Source organism: Alosa pseudoharengus, unplaced genomic scaffold (assembly GCF_046254945.1).
Source record: "Alosa pseudoharengus isolate Yale_2024_CS ecotype anadromous, Long Island Sound unplaced genomic scaffold, YU_APseudo_1.1 YU_APseudo_1.1_scf_3, whole genome shotgun sequence".
NCBI classification, from domain to species: Eukaryota; Metazoa; Chordata; class Actinopteri; order Clupeiformes; family Clupeidae; genus Alosa; species Alosa pseudoharengus.
In genome coordinates this window covers 40,077,754-40,094,976 of record NW_027468718.1, presented here as the reverse complement: position 1 = coordinate 40,094,976, position 17,223 = coordinate 40,077,754, and the positions used below count along the sequence as shown (strand labels likewise).

At 40.9% G+C, this 17,223-nt stretch overlaps 1 protein-coding gene across 5 annotated transcripts in view; it reads left to right on the top strand.

The window, feature by feature from the left end:
* The window catches only part of armc8 (armadillo repeat containing 8), a 253,834-nt gene that overhangs the window by 8,280 nt on the left and 228,331 nt on the right, over positions 1–17,223 (top strand). For all 5 annotated transcript variants that reach the window (XR_012981938.1, XM_076264244.1, XM_076264243.1 and 2 more), the window contains exon 2: positions 15,787–15,863. Coding sequence is in view for 4 of the 5 variants with exons in the window: in XM_076264244.1 (XP_076120359.1) it covers positions 15,787–15,863 (77 nt within the window). In the remaining variant the exon portion in view is untranslated. The remainder of the gene's footprint in view (positions 1–15,786; positions 15,864–17,223) is intronic.

Sequence of the window (17,223 nt, the reverse complement as noted above, 5' to 3'; positions counted from 1 at the left end):
AAAAAACCTTCAGTTTTTCTCCTGAAGTATGACCCTTAATGCTTAATTTCTCCTTAGGTAAGAGGTTTATTTAAGGGTTTTGCACAGAAAACCTTAAATTGTTTCTTTAGTTAAGGAAAAACGTTAAGGGATACTGCATTGAAAGGGATTTACCGTCACGAAAATTTTATTGAGATTGTTCAACAGCTGTAACTAGCTGGCTAGTAGGTGATGTCGTTAGTTAGCAACCCACCGAACACAGTGAAGTTTAATGATCTTATCATTCATCTCACCTTAAGAATATTCGCTGAAATTATCCAGGTAGCAAGTAAAGCATGTTATAGACATGCACTGAGCAATACTAGCTGGCTAGTTATAAATGATCCTGACTGTCATCAGTGCACCAAAACGAACTTTTTTGTTAATGTTTTGCTTAGCGAACCGAAACGAAGCTCATGTCAGGCTAACAAGACATCCACATCCATATGAAGTTAACGTTAGCCTACCACTAACGTCATGTAAACCACACAATAACAATAAGGCATGTTTCTGATAGGCCTATTTGACAGAGTAAGCATATTAGCAGAGAGTTTCTATTTTAAATTGTATAATTTTCAAAAAAGTATAAATATTTTTGTATTGGTTTTATACAAGATGTTTGTGAAATTTGCACAGTAAAGTATTTTGACTGCAATTGTCTTTGCATTCTGATTAGATTCTTCATTAGAATCATGAGTGGCTCTTTGTAAACAGCATCATTTTCTGGGGCCATGCAAAACTGTATTAGGCCTACCACTAGTGTGGACATTCTGTATTCTACATCATGACAGTAAAATAGACCATCCTTAGTCAATGTACTGCAGCAATTCCTCTCAACCTGTAGAAAATGCTGTGAACATCTGATTATGCAAAAAAAATACCGTCATATACCGTGAAACCGTAAGAATTTTGAAAAATACCGTGATATACATTTTTGGTCATACCGCCCAGCACTAGTTTTGCGCATTTTAAACTCGGCGTCTAAACTATTCAACATTGAAGGATGATAGTGATCCACGTCCACGGCAATAATGACACACGTCTTGGACACGCACAAATGTGACGCACGACCGTACCACAGCCTTTAGGCTGCTCTCTCTCTAAGTCTAGCCTTACATTTTACACCCTGTCGAGAGGTGACTTATGTTAAGCCAGAGACCGTTTTCTGTGTTGGTTTTCATAGTAATTTTCACAAAATCGTTGCGTGCAGCTGAAACGACTAGAAATTGAAGTAAACGATGGCGCGTCTAATTTATAGACTGTACAATGAACGTGCTGCGAGACAGAACGAGCCCGCTAGATATCTACAATGACGATTAATTCAAAGGTTTCATTCAAGTCAATTTTATTTTTTATAGCGCATTTAAAATGCACAGAGTGCAACACAAAGCGCTCCACAAACAAGACACATAACAAATATAGCTGCAAGCAGCAATGAGGGGGCCAAGCAGTCAGTTCAGCAGGCCAGATTTGCCATGTAGCTATGCGGTTGCTTCAGACATATAGCATCAAGCAGTCACAGCAAGTTCCATGGCAAACAATCCAAAATTGGGTGAGTTACGAGGTCAAGTTTCACATCAAAACATAACTGATTTTGTGGGGCTGAACCAGGGCTGAGTGTCGCCGCCCCCTCCCCCAGCCAGCCCACCGCCGCAATCGCCCCACCCCGCCACACCTTGCACACAGGCATTAGAATTAACTGGATGGAACTTGCTGTCATCAGTTTCACATAAAAAATAAAAGATCTACTGAGATATGATCACACTTGCTGTGATTTAAACATAGAGGTCAAAAATTTACGTCATAGGGTGTGTTGACCTCGGCTTGGCCCAAGGATTCCAATGATACCTCATTTTGACATTCGGGTCAACGAGTCAAAACTTACGTCCGTGAACACACGTCCAACTTTGGCCTGTTGGTGGCGCTAGAACGTTTGAGGAGCCGGCATGAAACTTGGTGAAATTAATTATTGGACTTTCCCCAATCAGTGTGCCAAATTGTATAACTTTTTACCAGACGGTTCTATGGGCTACCATTGACTTCCATTGAAGAATAATGCACATCAGCAACTATTGGCCAAAATGCATTTTTGTCAATTACAGAGCCTCCTAGAGGTCAAAGGTCACCAAATTTCTTGAGCGTCCTCCCGATGGGGTCCGAGGTACATGTACTAAGTTTGGTTTTGATACATGAAAGCGTTGCTGAGATATGAGCTCACTTACTGTTTGGCGGCTTTGCCGCAAATTTCGATTGGCTGTTACAGGCGAATGCTTCTGTCAATTGTTCTAAAAAGCAATGCACTGATCAGGCATGATCTGAAGATGGTCTCTGCCAATTTTGGTGAGGATCAGCTGAAATTTGTGACCTGCGAAAACTTTTTTTGTGTTTTTGATTAAATCCAATATGGCGGCGGAATTAATTATGATGACATCACAAGTTGACCTGGGTCGGCTTAAGGAACTCCAACAGTATTACCAGACACCACTAGTGCGTTTTAATTCTAAGCACAACTGTAGCTGAAGGCCAAAAGGCATGTTTCTTAATTGCAGCGCCCCCTAGAGGTCAAAGGTCACCAATCCTCCTGATGGGGTCCTCACTCCATCTATAAAGTTTGGCTTTGATACATGCAAGGGTTGCTGATATATATTCTCACTTCCTGTTTGGCGGCTTCGCCACAAATTTCGATTGGATATTACGGGTGAACGTATTTAGTTCTTTTTTTTTTTTTTTACTTATTTTTTATTTATCAAGATAGTCAGCATAAATCCAATACAGTAATTAAATAAAATAAATAAAAGGAAGAATACAGAAATAAACATATCATACATATCAGGGATGCAAACGGCGCGCCTTTTGGCGGATGCCGCCTTTTTCACGGCTTTCTGGGGGACTTGTGTGAATCGTGCAGATCCGATGAGTTTTTCTTTTTTTTTGGGGGGGGGGGGGGTTGAAGTGTCTGATTATAATTTCATCAAAGTTAATTCTGTATTAAAATGACTAAATAAACACACAGCCTACCGTTACAGTCCATGAAACATAGGAAGTGTAAGACAACACTAAATCAAAAAGCTGCGCACGTAAAAATCCCATTGGCTGCGCACCATTATCTGACTGCTAATGGGCTGCACTTCACTGCAAGGATTTAATGTTACATACACCGCAACATCGAGAAACATTACTGGTGCAAACCATAGAATCATGTCGCGAATGCAGCATAAAAACTACACCTCCCATCAACGTTAGCAGTTTCGCGTTGTGGCTCGCTAGTAGTCGCTTCTATCAAATCCAAGAGCGCGCAGAAAAAGCGGAAAGTTAGACTAGCCAGCCAAGATGCAAAGATTGAAGAAATTAGTGCTTCTATCCACCGAATTCATCGGATATAGGAGGAACAGGATAAGATTCTGAGAATGCAGTGAGAGAAGGAAAGGTAACCAAACATGCCTTTTAGCCCAGTTGACGTATTGGCTGCAATATGCAAAATATAGCTGTAGCGAACAGGCACAAAAGTAGCCTCCCGTAATACTCCCTCCCATTTTATTCAAAGGTAGAACGCTACTGACAACTCCAGGCTTCCACGCATGCTTGTTTGTTTACACCGAATACAAGCTGAAGTGCAAAACGAAAGTAGGCCTAACGTTTGCCTACTGCCCCCATCAATGCAGATATTTCAAATAAAAGATAAAAGGATAAAAAAATATACATCCTTGATAGCCTATGTTGGGTTTTGTGGAAGAGAAAACGGACTGTTTTAGTAGTAGTAGTAGTATGCAGTCAGATAGGTCACCATGGGCATATTTGGATTAGCTACAGATGGATTCACAAATAAATAAATTAGCCTACATTTGGCAGGATACTTGATATACAGGCTAAATGCAAATATGCCAATGTATTATATTATTTTACATTAACAAAATATAGGAAAATAGAACAGACTGAAAATAAAGTAGGCACTGATCTTTAAAATCCTGTTTCCTGTAGCCTAAATGTTGTCAGTCATTCTTAATATTTGCAATTGGTGCACTGGCATGATTAACTGTTAGCTGGAGTGTAATGTTAGATTATGTGTAAGTTAAGTACAGAACTGACTGCGCCCAAATTTTTGTCTGTGCTCCTACATTTTTTAACTTGGGCACACAAGTGCTCCTGGAAAAAAATGTTAGTGTAGAGCCCTGCCTACCACATAAGGGTGAGAAACTGATGTGTGGGCTTATCCTAACAGACAGACCGCACTACTGTTGATACATTTTAACTGTACATTTTTGTGCAGAAGAACGTTATTTTAGGGCGCATTGAGAAAGGCGGCAGAGTGAAGTGAACTATTTTGCACTCTGTTATGATACTGTCAGGTCTAGGGTAACACTATGGCTAATATATGCAACTTTTCATTTGCAGAATGAGAGAATTTGATGAGAGTGAGGCACTAACAGTTAAGAAAGTGGATGAGGGTTGTAAAACAAAGTGGAACTGGTCTTGGTTACAGCAGGGATGGATTACTGCACGGGCCTACCGGGGCCAGGGGGCCCTGAAGCCCAAGCCTTTGCATGGAATCATTGACTCAATATCAACAAATCAGGATGTAGGCTATGAATCTGATTGAATTTAGTATTGGCCATCCCCAAAATGCACCAGAATACAGGAAATCACATCAGAAAAATAAAAAAATGTTCTGGGGGAGGACCCCCAAACCCCCCCTCCCACATATATGGCAATAAGTGGGGGGCCCTTAATACATCTGGGCCCACGGGCCCGAAAGTTCATAATCCGCCCATGGGTTACAGGTTGAAACAGGGATTGAGGTCAAGACAGCCAAACACAAATTCAAAATGTCAGACTTTTAAAAAAAATTTGAAAAAAAGGGACATGCCAAATTTTCCAGCGTTGTCTCAGTATTCTTTACTTTTAAGAATTTCCAAGGAACTGGGACAGTGTATTTTCATATAAAGAAAATTTTTGTGTGAATAGGGTGAGCCCTAGATGGCAGAGGTGGTGGCAAAATGTAATTATATGATATTTCCTGCGGGGGCGTGGGCTTCGATAATCTCACTCCTTTTTGACCATACCTCTGTTTGCATCCCTGACATATATACACATACACATTACACACATGCATACATACACGCACCTACATACACATATATACACATATACATGCACATATATTATTTTTTTTTTTTTAAATAATTATAATGAAAAAGAGGGGGGGGGGTAATCGCTCTCTTTTTTCAAAATATTGTTAATAAGACAGGGGTCCATCTCTTAAGAAGTTTGTCCCCCTGGAGCCTCAGTTTATGGGTTATGTCCTCCATTCTATAGAGCTCCCACACTCACTCTTTCCACCACTGAAGTGTAGGAACAATGGGCTTCAGCCAATTTACAGTGATACCCTTAATGGCTGCAGCAAGAAGGATCTGCAGAAGGTATATATCATCTCTTCGTTCAAAACCATCAGGGGTGACTCCCAACAAAGCAACCAACGGATCCTTGGGGATCTCTATATTAAAGATATCAACCAATGTTGTGTAGATATCATCCCAGTATTTCTTAAGCTTCCCACAGGACCAGAAGGTGTGGACAAAGTTTGAGTCAGTTTCTCCACAATTCCTCCAGCAGCAACTTGTCGCTGAGGAACTGTATTTCCCTGTTATGTGTGGAGTTCTAAAGTATCTTGCTACCATTTTCCACTTGAATTCTCTCCAGCTATTGGAGGAAGTTACTCTGTGCGCTTCAGAACAGATGTTAACCCAAGATTCCAGGGAGATATCTTGCCCAAGCTCCGCCTCCCATTTTGATTTGATATACAAGGTATTGTGTGGTTCCATACTCTGGAGAAAATTATAAAGACAGGAAATAATTTTCCTACTATATTCACCTAGTTGAACCTTGATGAAATACTGTTCTATTGCAGATGGTGAGCGAATATTCTCAACCTCTTCGTGTTTATTAAGGAACTGTCTGATTTGAAGGAACCTGAAGAAATCAGTGTTTGGAAGCCCAAACTCCTCTGCAATCTGGGAAAATGACTTTATGTTATTGGACTGAACTAATTGGTGGATGTAAATAAGTCCATATCTAGCCCAGTGTTTGAACCCTGCATCTAACTGTAGTGGGGTAAAATTGGGAGTGGCTTTTATTGTAGATAAAGAGGATATGGAGCTTGGTAGGCTATGTTTTTTTCTGTATTTCTCTCCAGATTAAGGCAGTGTTTTTTGTCCACAAATTTATTCTACCGGATTCCAATGATATGTTGGAGAAAGATATCTGTTGAAGTGTATACTCACATTGTGACATTTCTATGTCTAACCACCTGGTTGAGGTGTCATTAATAATCCAAGCAACCATGGGCTTTAGTTGCGCAGCCCAAAAATATAATTTTAGGCATGGTAAAGCAAGTCCCCCATCAGGTTTAGGAAGCTGCAGGGTTTTAAGTTGTATCCTGGGCCTCTTACCCTGCCATATAAAGCGGGATATCAAACGGTCCAACATACAGAATACTGGTCTAGGTATGGGAATGGGAAGCATCTGAAATGGGTACAGTAACCTTGGAAGAACATTCATATGGATAGATTATATTCGTCCCAGCAGGGACAAGGGAAGAGAAGACCAGCGGGCTAAATCCTGTGTAATTTTATTAATTATTTTGTCATAATTAGCACTGTATAGTTTATCCAGCGTAGGTGTTATTACAATGCCAAGGTATTTAACCCATTTACTCCTAAAATGCCTGCTAAAAACGCCTATAGAATCCTATGGCATTCTAGCCTAAATAACCTTATTTCCTGAGGGTTTTCTGAAAACAGACTAAAAATTGTCAACGTCTACCAAAATGTAATATCTAAGCTTCTGTAGCACCTAGAAACATGAAATAAAAAGCATGCTGCGCTACGCAGCATCCAGCGGGAGGGTCAATGTTGCGCTACGCAGCATCCAGCGGGAGGGTCAATGTTGCGTCATGCAGCATCCAGCGCGAATGGGTTAATACCTTCGCTTGGCCAATGAAAATCACTATTGTCTTGAATTGTTTTTGAAATTCGCCTGTTGATATCCATTGCCTCAGTTTTATTGACATTTATTTTATAGCCTGAGTAGTTTCCAAATGTTTTGACATTGTCCATTAAAGCAGGTATAGAACTTGCTGGATTTGATAAGTACAGGAGCACATCGTCCGCATATAATGAGATCTTGTGTTCTTCTCCTGCATTAATTCCGGATATGTTTGTATTGTCTCTAATCATTTGCGCAAATGGCTCAATACAAAGGGCGAAAAGAGCTGGCGACAGAGGGCAGCCTTGGCGTGTACCTCTTTCAAGATTAAAAGGCTGTGATAGGTGCCCATTGACTCTAATTGCAGCCCTAGGTCCCGAGTACAGGATGCGAATCCATGAAATAAACTTGTTACCAGATCCAAATCGTACCAAGGTTTGAAATAAATATTTCCACGACACACGGTCAAACGCTTTTTTTGCGTCTAAGGACAAAACCATGGCATCTGAACCATGAGAAGCTGCACAGGTGCACAAAATGTCTAGTAGCCTAAATGTATCCATCAGAGACTTCAATATGTCTTGAGAGTGTGTGGTTTTATGTTGTTGTTCAAGTACTTCTATTTTACTTTCTAATCTTATGCGTTCAGACTCTCTTTCTTTCTTTTTCGCACTGGAAAAAGCTATAATACGACCCCTTAAATATGCCTTCGCACAATCCCACAATATCAGTGGAGATGTTTCTGGATGAATATTAAGTTCCAGATATTTTTTTCAGCTCTGTTTCTACAAATTGAACAAATGTGGGGTCATTGAGGAGGGATGTATTAAGCCTCCAGTTTTTAGAGCCTTTTCTTTGACCCACGCACCATTGAACTACTACTGGAGAGTGATCTGAAAGTGTGATTGGAAGTACTTTACAGTCTGTTATCCTATGCGCCTCTTCTCTAGGAGTAAACAAAAGGTCAATGCGTGAGTATGATGAATACCTATTAGAGTAGAATGTGAAGTCTCGGCTGTTTGGGTGTTTATATCGCCAAATATCCACTAACCCTATTTCTTGACAGTGGTGATTCAGTGCTTTACTCATTCTGATGCCCGATGTAGATGCTGTCACTGGGGCTTTATCCTTTAGTTGAGACATTACACAATTCATATCCCCACCTGCAATGAGAATCCCATCACTCTTATCTAGGATTTGACCAAATACGTTTTTAATGAATATCGGGTCGTCTTCATTGGGAGCATGAATATTACATAAAGATATGCGAATACCATCAATTGTTCCATTTAACAATATGTATCTGCCCTCTGGGTCTGTATAATGGGAAATATGTGTGAAATTTAAACCTCTCTTAATTAATATTGCTACTCCTCTCTTTCTCCCTGACATGTGAGAGGAGAAATAGACTTTATCAGCCCATGTTCTACTCAGTTTGTCATGTTCTTTATCTGATAGATGGGTTTCCTGCAAAAATGCTATCCCACAGCCAAGCTGTTTTAATTGGTTAAGGATTTTCTTTTTTTTCACAGGGCTATGAAGGCCATTTACGTTATAACTAATTAACTTAACTTCCATCAAAATGGGCAAAAACCTGTGAGATACTGAATGTCAACAATGAGTCTTCGGGGAAATGGTTGGAGAGCGACTGAAACGGGGCAGATTGGATGGGGAAGGGAGAAGAACAAACAAAAACAAACAAACCAAAAATAAAACTTTGTATTGTTGACTGTATGCACATACTGTATCTGTTCAAATCCAATGACAGAACACACGAATACCTCATAGAACGATGAGGTAGAAACAGTAATAACAACAACAATGAGTACCATTTCTTAATAGTAGCAAAAGGAAAGGAGTTTCCCGGTAGCCTAAGCACTACCGGGGCCTTCAGCTTAGATGTTGTCCGCTGAACGGGTAGTGTCCCGCGTTTACCACTATCAAGAGGGGCAAATGCCCCGTCCTTTGACCACACACCATAATAACATCCAGAATATTTTAGTTATAAATACTATAATGTTTAAGTTATAATAGATCCCAGCACAGTTCAGATAATTGGTTGCCTATATAATCAGGTTGAAAGCAAAAACTAACCACATTGAAATAAGAAGAAAAATAGGAAAAGAGTAAGCCATCTCTTAAAGGAATTATCCGGAGTAAAATGCACTTTAGATCGATTTCCGGATGATTGGGGGTACATACGTTGAGTTGACATCAAAATTATGTAATTCGGATGTGTTTTGAGAAAGTTCGATTGTACCGTTTTCAGTTACAACTCGTAGCCTGGAAGTGAGCGGGGCATTTCAATTGCGCCGCTACAAAACGCTATTTTTGTACCTCTTCTACAGTTCCAAACAACATAACACTTACGTGGTAGTGAGTAGAGGGTCCCTAAAGCCAAACTGAAGTATCCCGAGGTCTTTATGTGGTCGAATAGAGAGTCCAGAATGAATTTCATCAAGCCAGTACCTTTACAGAAATGTTGCCATCTTTGCCGCCACTCCTACGGAAAGTCCGTAGGAGTCTTATTGCCGAGTGTGTTGTAACAAGCTCTGGAAATTCACAATTTCGTCGCCGTTTAAAAAAAAAAAAAAAACATAGTCCAGTATTTCTTTCGAAATTGAAATTAAGTTGTATGGACTGGACTATGTTTTTTTTTTTTAAAACGGCGACGAAATTGTGAATTTCCAGAGCGTGTTACACAGCAATAAGACTCCTACGGACTTTCCCCTCAAGGTGGCGGCAAAGATGGCAACATTCCCGGAAAGGTACTGGCTTGATGAAATTCATTCTGGACTCTCTATTCGACCACATAAAGACCTCGGGATACTTCGGTTTGGCTTTAGGGACCCTCTACTCACTACCACGTAAGTGTTATGTTGTTTGGAACTGTAGAAGAGGTATACAAATAGCGTTTTGTAGCGGCGCAATTTAAATGCCCCGCTCACTTCCAGGCTACGAGTTGTGACTGAAAACGGTACAATCGAACTTTCTCAAAACACATCCGAATGACATAATTTTGATGTCAACTCAACGTATGTACCCCCAATCATCCGGAAATCGATCTAAAGTGCATTTTACTCCGGATAATTCCTTTAACACAGGCAGGAGTAGGCCAATAATAGCCTGTAAGCCTACTGAATATCAACAAGGAGTAGGCTAATAATAGCCTGTCTATTAACTGCACTCGTCTAAATTCAAAAAGGTTGACAAAAACGTTTTTAGACCTTCTCGCATCCAAAACTGTATACAAAAAAAAAATGCTGGGTTATACATAAGTCCCCAAAGTCCGTAGCCTATCAACAGCCAAGTAACTTAATTAACTCAAAGGCGGGTACGGTTATGACTAGTCTGTTGAAATGGTCTCACCAAGCCCGCCGAGGAATCCTTCCATGACGCGAAACATTTTGCGGTTCACCTGTGCACGGGGATTCTTGATGCCACTCGCTGTCCATCCCAAACGATGAAGATCCTTCTCTAGCCGTACCTCTTCTGACAGCTCAGCCGTGATGCCCAGGTGTTTCAAGCCTTCCGCTGCAACCCACTTGGGTTAGTGGGCCTCTGCAATAGGGATCTGTGAGCCCGTTCTATTCTAAAATCAAACTCTGTCGACAGCTGTAGAGTCATACGGAGAAACTCTTCGATCCATTTCACTGTATCTCCTTCTTCAGACCCTTCTTTAATCCCGTATATTCGCAGGTTATCCCGTCATTGAACATTCTCCAACGCCTCACATCTAGCCTCCAGCTGTCTGTCCCGATGTAGAAGAAACGAAAGCAGTTGTGTGTGTCGGTTGTGGCCATCTTCCAATGTGCTAATCCTATCCTCTGCCTCAGAAATTCGCCTCACTAGGCCACTGACAGTCTGGTCTATATTCGTCACTTTTTCCGAGAGTTTTTTGAGCGATTCATTGACCTCCTGCCTGAATTTTCGAAGTTCAGTGATGATAGTAACATTAATATCGCTGTCAGGCGTCTGTTCAACTGGTGGTTTGTTAGCAACAGCTAGCTCCTTCGATGCAGCAGTACTTTTCTCTTCGAAGTACTTGGAATGTTCTTCCTCGGATGGTTTCACTTTTCCTCGGCGTGCACTTTGAGACATGGCGCTGTTCTGAATCAACTTTGATAATTTTAGGGGACAATAACTTAATAAAGTGTGTGGATTTAATAGTAGGACGGGGAGCGACTCTCTCAAGCAGCCATCAGGTTCGTGACATCACCGGAACTCCGGTTTTAGTTCTGAAGACAAAACACTGTGAAGTTTTAGTTTCACTTTCACTAAAATCCAATATGACGGAAAATCCATCATGGCGGAAAATGACGTCATAGAACTGGGTTGAACTCGGCTTGGTCCAAGGATTCCAAAGATACCTCATTTTTGACAGTCGGTTCAACAGGTCAGAAGTTACGTGCGTGAACGCACGTCCAACTTTGGCTTGTTGGTGGCGCTAGAGCGCTCTAGGTGCCGACATGAAACTTGGTGAAATTAATCATGGGACTGTCCTCAATCAGTGTGCCAAATTTCACAACTTTTTACCAGACGGTTCTATGGGCTGCCATAGACTCCCATTCGGGAAGAAAGAAGAAATATAGCTGCAAGCAGCAATGAGGGGGCCAAGCAGACAGCTCAGCAGGCCAGATTTGCCATGTAAATCAATGCCGTTGCATCAGACAGCATTAAGCAGTCACAGCAAGTTCCATGCCAAACAACCCAAGATTGGCTGAGTTACAAGGTCAGGTTTCACATCAAAACAACTGATTTTGTGTGGCTGAACAAGGGCTGAGTGTCACCGCCCCCTTCCCCAGCCAGCCCACCGCCGCAATCGCCCCTGCCCGTCCCATCCCGCCCCACCCTTGCACGCACGCATTAGAATGAACTGGATGGAACTTGCTGTCATCAGTTTCACATCAAAAATAAAAGATTGACTGAGATATGATCACCAAATGGCGGACCGCGGTCCGAGTCCGGACTGTGACGTGATCCTATCCGGACCCAGACCATAATAGCCTAATTTAGATTTTCACGTAAGATTTCAAAGCTGCGCTAAATGTTTCGTTGGTTAGGATAACAGCATTTAGGCCTACTTCAGGAGCTTCAGGAACCATCATTTCGCTTGCTGCTACTCAGCCAGTGAAATCTGTGAATTCTGATAAAGTCGAGTCAGTGAGTAAAGTAGCCTACTATGGAGAAGAGATGAAACGAGCGAGGAGAGGAGACGGGACGAGAAACAATTAGATGGATATCTAAGTTAACGATAAGTAAGTTATTTTCAAATCATCGATTGCTCAAAGAGGAGAAAGCTAGACAGCGAGAACAGCGAGAACAGAGCTTTATATAACGATACGGGGGCAATACCATGCAAAACTGTCACGTCCGTAACGCCAACTAAATATGGATGTGAAGTTTTGCGCGGAATTGCCCTGGACCTCTTCTATATATTCTGAGACAGGCGATTTTAAGCGCCAATTTGAAGCACCTCTACTACAAAGCATATATTTTGAGCAAGCATAGGGTGAGCATGAAGCATCAGTTCATTCAACAGTGAACTGAGACCACAGAATATTTTACGATTTAAGAAGGCAATATGATTGATCCACCACAATCTAGTTAAGCCTACGTGCATTCACTGCCCAACAACGTGATATTCCTGGGTTCCCAGGATTACGGGTCAACATAAAAAAACTAAAACAATTAAACTTGCTGATTAATGGGTTCAAGGAACCAGCTGTGGAATATACATCCTTGTCTCAGCTCAAATTTTATTTTAAGTGCACGTTAAGATCTTAAAAATAGCCAAGGCTACTCAGTTTTTCTCCCCAATTACTCTTATCTTGCCTTATTTCTCCTCATTTCGAATGTTGCCTTATAGGCTACTTATTTTATTTCACATTAAACATTAGGCCTAGGCCTACAATCTTCTATTTCTTGAATTTCCCCTTGGGGATCAATAAAGTATCTATCTATCTATCTATCTACAACTAGGCTCCATCCATCCATCCTAATATTATACATAGCCTACATATACATAGCCTAAACACACGTTAAACATTATGATGCTCCGGACCTTTGCTTGAGGAAATTTTCTGTAACTGGACCTCGCTGAAGATTAATTGAATACCCCTGTCATAGGTGTTGAACTCGGCTTGGCGCAAGGATTCCAATGATACCTCATTTTGCCATTCATGGCCTGTTGGTGGCGCTAGAGCGCTTGAGGTGCCGGCATGAAACTTGGTGAAATTCGATTGAATATTACGGGTGAACGGTTTAAGTTCCGAAGACAAAATACCACAACTTTTGTGAGGCTTGGTCTGAAGATCATGTGTGTCAAGTTTGGTGACGATCGGACAAAATGTGTGACCTGTGAAGAAATTTTCACTTTCACTAAAATCCAAAATGGCGGAAAATCCATCATGGCGGAAAATGACGTCATGGATGTCAATGACGAACTGACAATCGGGTCAACAGGTCAGAAGTTATGTGCGTGAACGCACATCCAACTTTGGCCTGTTGGTGGCGCTAGAGCGCTCAAGGTGCCTACATGAAACTTGGTGCAATTAATCATGGCACTGTGCCTAATTAGTGTGCCAAATTTCACAACTTTTTACCAGACGGTTCTATGGGCTGCCATTGACTTCAATGACAGAAGCGTATTAATAATAGGGAAGAAAACATAGAAACACAATGGGTGCCTTCGCAGCTTTGCTGCTTGGCCCCCAATAATAAGAAAACGTAGAAACACAATGGGTGCCTTCGCAGCTTTGCTGCTTGGCCCCCAAAAAGACAAAAGATGCCGGACGGAGCGGCGTAGTCGCCAGCGTTCCCGCGACATCAAGACAAACAAACAAATTTACAAAATAACAATTGACGCACAAGACAAAAGATGCCTGATGGAGCGGCGTAATCGCCAGCGTACCCGAGACACCTAACGGTAGACATACAAGACAGACAACAAACAAAAATGAACAAGTAATAAAATAAATAAATAAGAAATTAAAATAAAGAAAAGGCTGTGTTAACTTAGTCCAACTCAGTCTAATGGCAATGACATGGCGCACAGCTGCGTCTTCAGACCAACCCGGAGGATCCAACGTTAACATGCCTTCTGTAAGTGACGTTAGTAGGCCTACTTGTATAAGTATAAGTAAGTATATATACTCTTTTGATCACATGAGGGAAATTTGGTCTCTGCATTTATCCCAATCCGTGAATTAGTGAAACACACTCAGCACACAGTGAACACACAGTGAAGCACACACTAATCCCGGCGCAGTGAGCTGCCTGCAACAACAGCGGCGCTCGGGGAGCAGTGAGGGGTTAGGTGCCTTCAGCCGTGCCTACTGGTTGGGGTTCGAACCGGCAACCCTCCGGCAACTACCGGTAGGCCTAAATCCCGAAGCAAATGGAAAATCTTCTGTTTTTAATATAGCCTACCGATACTCTGCTCCAAACGACACGCAGTCTCACCATAGGACTTGTTATTGTTTATGTTTGTTTTACTTTCATTATTGGTTAAGCTCATGAAAATTAAATTTTGACAGCTAAAAACACAATTTTAACACAGTTTTCGGAGGGACAGAAATACCAACAGAGAAAGCAGTGTCCGTCTTCTGTCTGAACATTGCGTACCTGCAATAGGCTATCACTTCACTGCTTGACACTACCCCACATAGACATGAAGAAATGTTGCACACTAACAATGGAGAGAACCTTTGAGAAATGATTTATTGTGTGAATATGTTAGCAAAACCATAGCTTTTGGTGAACGGAGATGCAGATAATCACCCTAATTCATTTGTTTGCGCAACAGCCCGTTCTCCAGCGACAGTGAAATAAATGTTTTATGTACAGAAGATTTAAATAATGTTCACTGTGCTTTCTGTAGAAGTGTAGGCCATAATAACGTTTCTTATTCAATAGCACTATTGTATTGTTGTTTTTCTTCATTCAGAGCTAATGACAGTCAGTCAGCCTTTGCGTAAAGAAATAGGCTATAGCCTACATTTTAACACTTTCACAACTCCTAGCCTTTATGATTACAATGAATTTTGAGTGAAATACACATTGATATGCTGTTCTTGTCGGAAAAATGAGAAAATGCTGAATTCGGGAAAAGTTGAGGTTTAAAAAAACCGTTCACTGTGCTTTTTTACAATGAATTTTGATTAAAATACACATTGTTATGCTGTTCTTATCAATAATGCGGTGTTATTACATAATGCGTTGTTACAAGAACAGTTAGTGCAGTGGCAGCAGCTGAGATGGACAGCAAACGCGGGGATCTAGAATTAGGGCACATGGCGATCGGGGCAGGCACACATCATACTACACAGTCTGTAGTAGGCCTAATGTAATGGTAACAGCGTAATGTGTGCTATCTTGAATAAATACTGTATTCAGAAAGACAGTATCTTTTCTTTTTCTGTCTTCTTCTTCTGTCTTTCTCTGTTAAAAAAGTGTTTGTGTGCTGAAAGCCTTCAATATATAGGCTAAAATGTTTATTCTATTTACTTCTGACTGTAGAATAAGACACAAACTTTTATAGAGGGCTAGTCATGCAAAACGTAATAAATTAACAAATACTTTGATATACTGTACTGTGAAACTATCAAAATCTTTAAAAAAGTTTGGCCATACCACCCAAATGTACAACCACTGATACTACCACACCCTCTTTTATATAATTACAGGGCAGGCTTATGCTAGTAGGGTACGTTTTGCATCATGGTGGGTGTGTATCCATTGTTATTTGTATTCTCAGATCATAAATAGTTTTAATTTGTCATACAGGAAGTAACAGCAACCAGTCGACATTATGTGGACCGGCTCTTTGATCCAGATCCTCAGAAAGTTCTGCAGGGAGTAATGTGAGTAATTACCTTTCAAATTCCTCACTCAGTCTTCATGTCTCTGGTGTAAAATGATGTCATGGTGTTTTCTTGTGATTGCTGTCATGATTCAAGATTATCTAGCTGATTCTTAGTTGATGGACAAGAGCTAGCAAATGACTTATGCTGCTAATTTTTGCGTACAGCTAGTGAACTGGTCTGCCATAATATGATTGGCCGTTATTACAGTGCATATAAAGCAACTGAACTTTACTGTTTTTTGTTGTCTTCTTATTGTAGTGCATGCAAAGCAATGCACTGTATTGTTATCCAATGGGTTCTTACAGTGCCTGCAAATTGAGCTCAACAGTAGGGCTTTGACTCCGAACTTCGTTATTCAAATATAACTCGATTATTTTAAATATTAAAGATATTCGAACGAATTTTAGGGATCTCTTAATATTCTAACCTGTAGCCTATGGAGATAATTTCTATAAATGTATTTGGTTGTAAACGTTGTTTTCAATTCAGATTCCGAGGTTTTTTTCACGCCTGGTGAAGTAAAATCGTGAGCTCATTAGCAAGGCTATTATTGGTCATCTAGGCTCCTGTAGGTGACGTTAGCATCCTGGCTGGTTCGCGCTTAGTGAGCTCACACATAGACATAATAGGGAGGGAAAGTGAAAACCAGCGCCCCAAGTGGTTGCGTTCCTATCGAAGAGCAGCTCCAATGTTAAGTCCCATAGACCTATTTTAAAAAAAAATACTGTGAAGCCAAATCAGCGATCTTATCCACCAAAAATATTTTTCAGTGTCTATACAGTAATAATCTTCTAACTGTGAAAATGTCAGACCCCATTTTGCCTTATTTAAAAAAATCGAAATTGCTCCTTTTGTTTCATAAACGAACTACAAAAAAGCCACGTGACTTTACCCTTCGACGTTACTCACGGTAGCATGGTTTGTTTATTAGCCTGGTTAGCATTGCCACTTAACACTTACTGCCAGCTCTGCATGTGAGTAGAAGCACAACACCAGTTATCCAGACATAAAGGTTATCACCACACGGTTTACATCACCTTCCGTTATTACAAAAATATGTAAGCCAGTTAAGCAAATTGCCGTATTGATCAGTTAGAGATTAAGCGCCCAAACCTGTGACGTCACATGCAACTGTAGTTTGTTATCACCATGTTACGACAAAAACTCAAAACAATTCAACTGATCCTAAAAATAAGGTATGACCACTTGAAGCAATAGAGGTGACCCCAGTGCCTAACATATGCAAGGCATTAAATTAAGATCCCAATGTGCACCGAGATATATTTTTTCTAAAAAAAAATCCCATCCCCTCCGCTAAATTCTAGGAACGCAACCACTAGATGGCGATGAGATTACT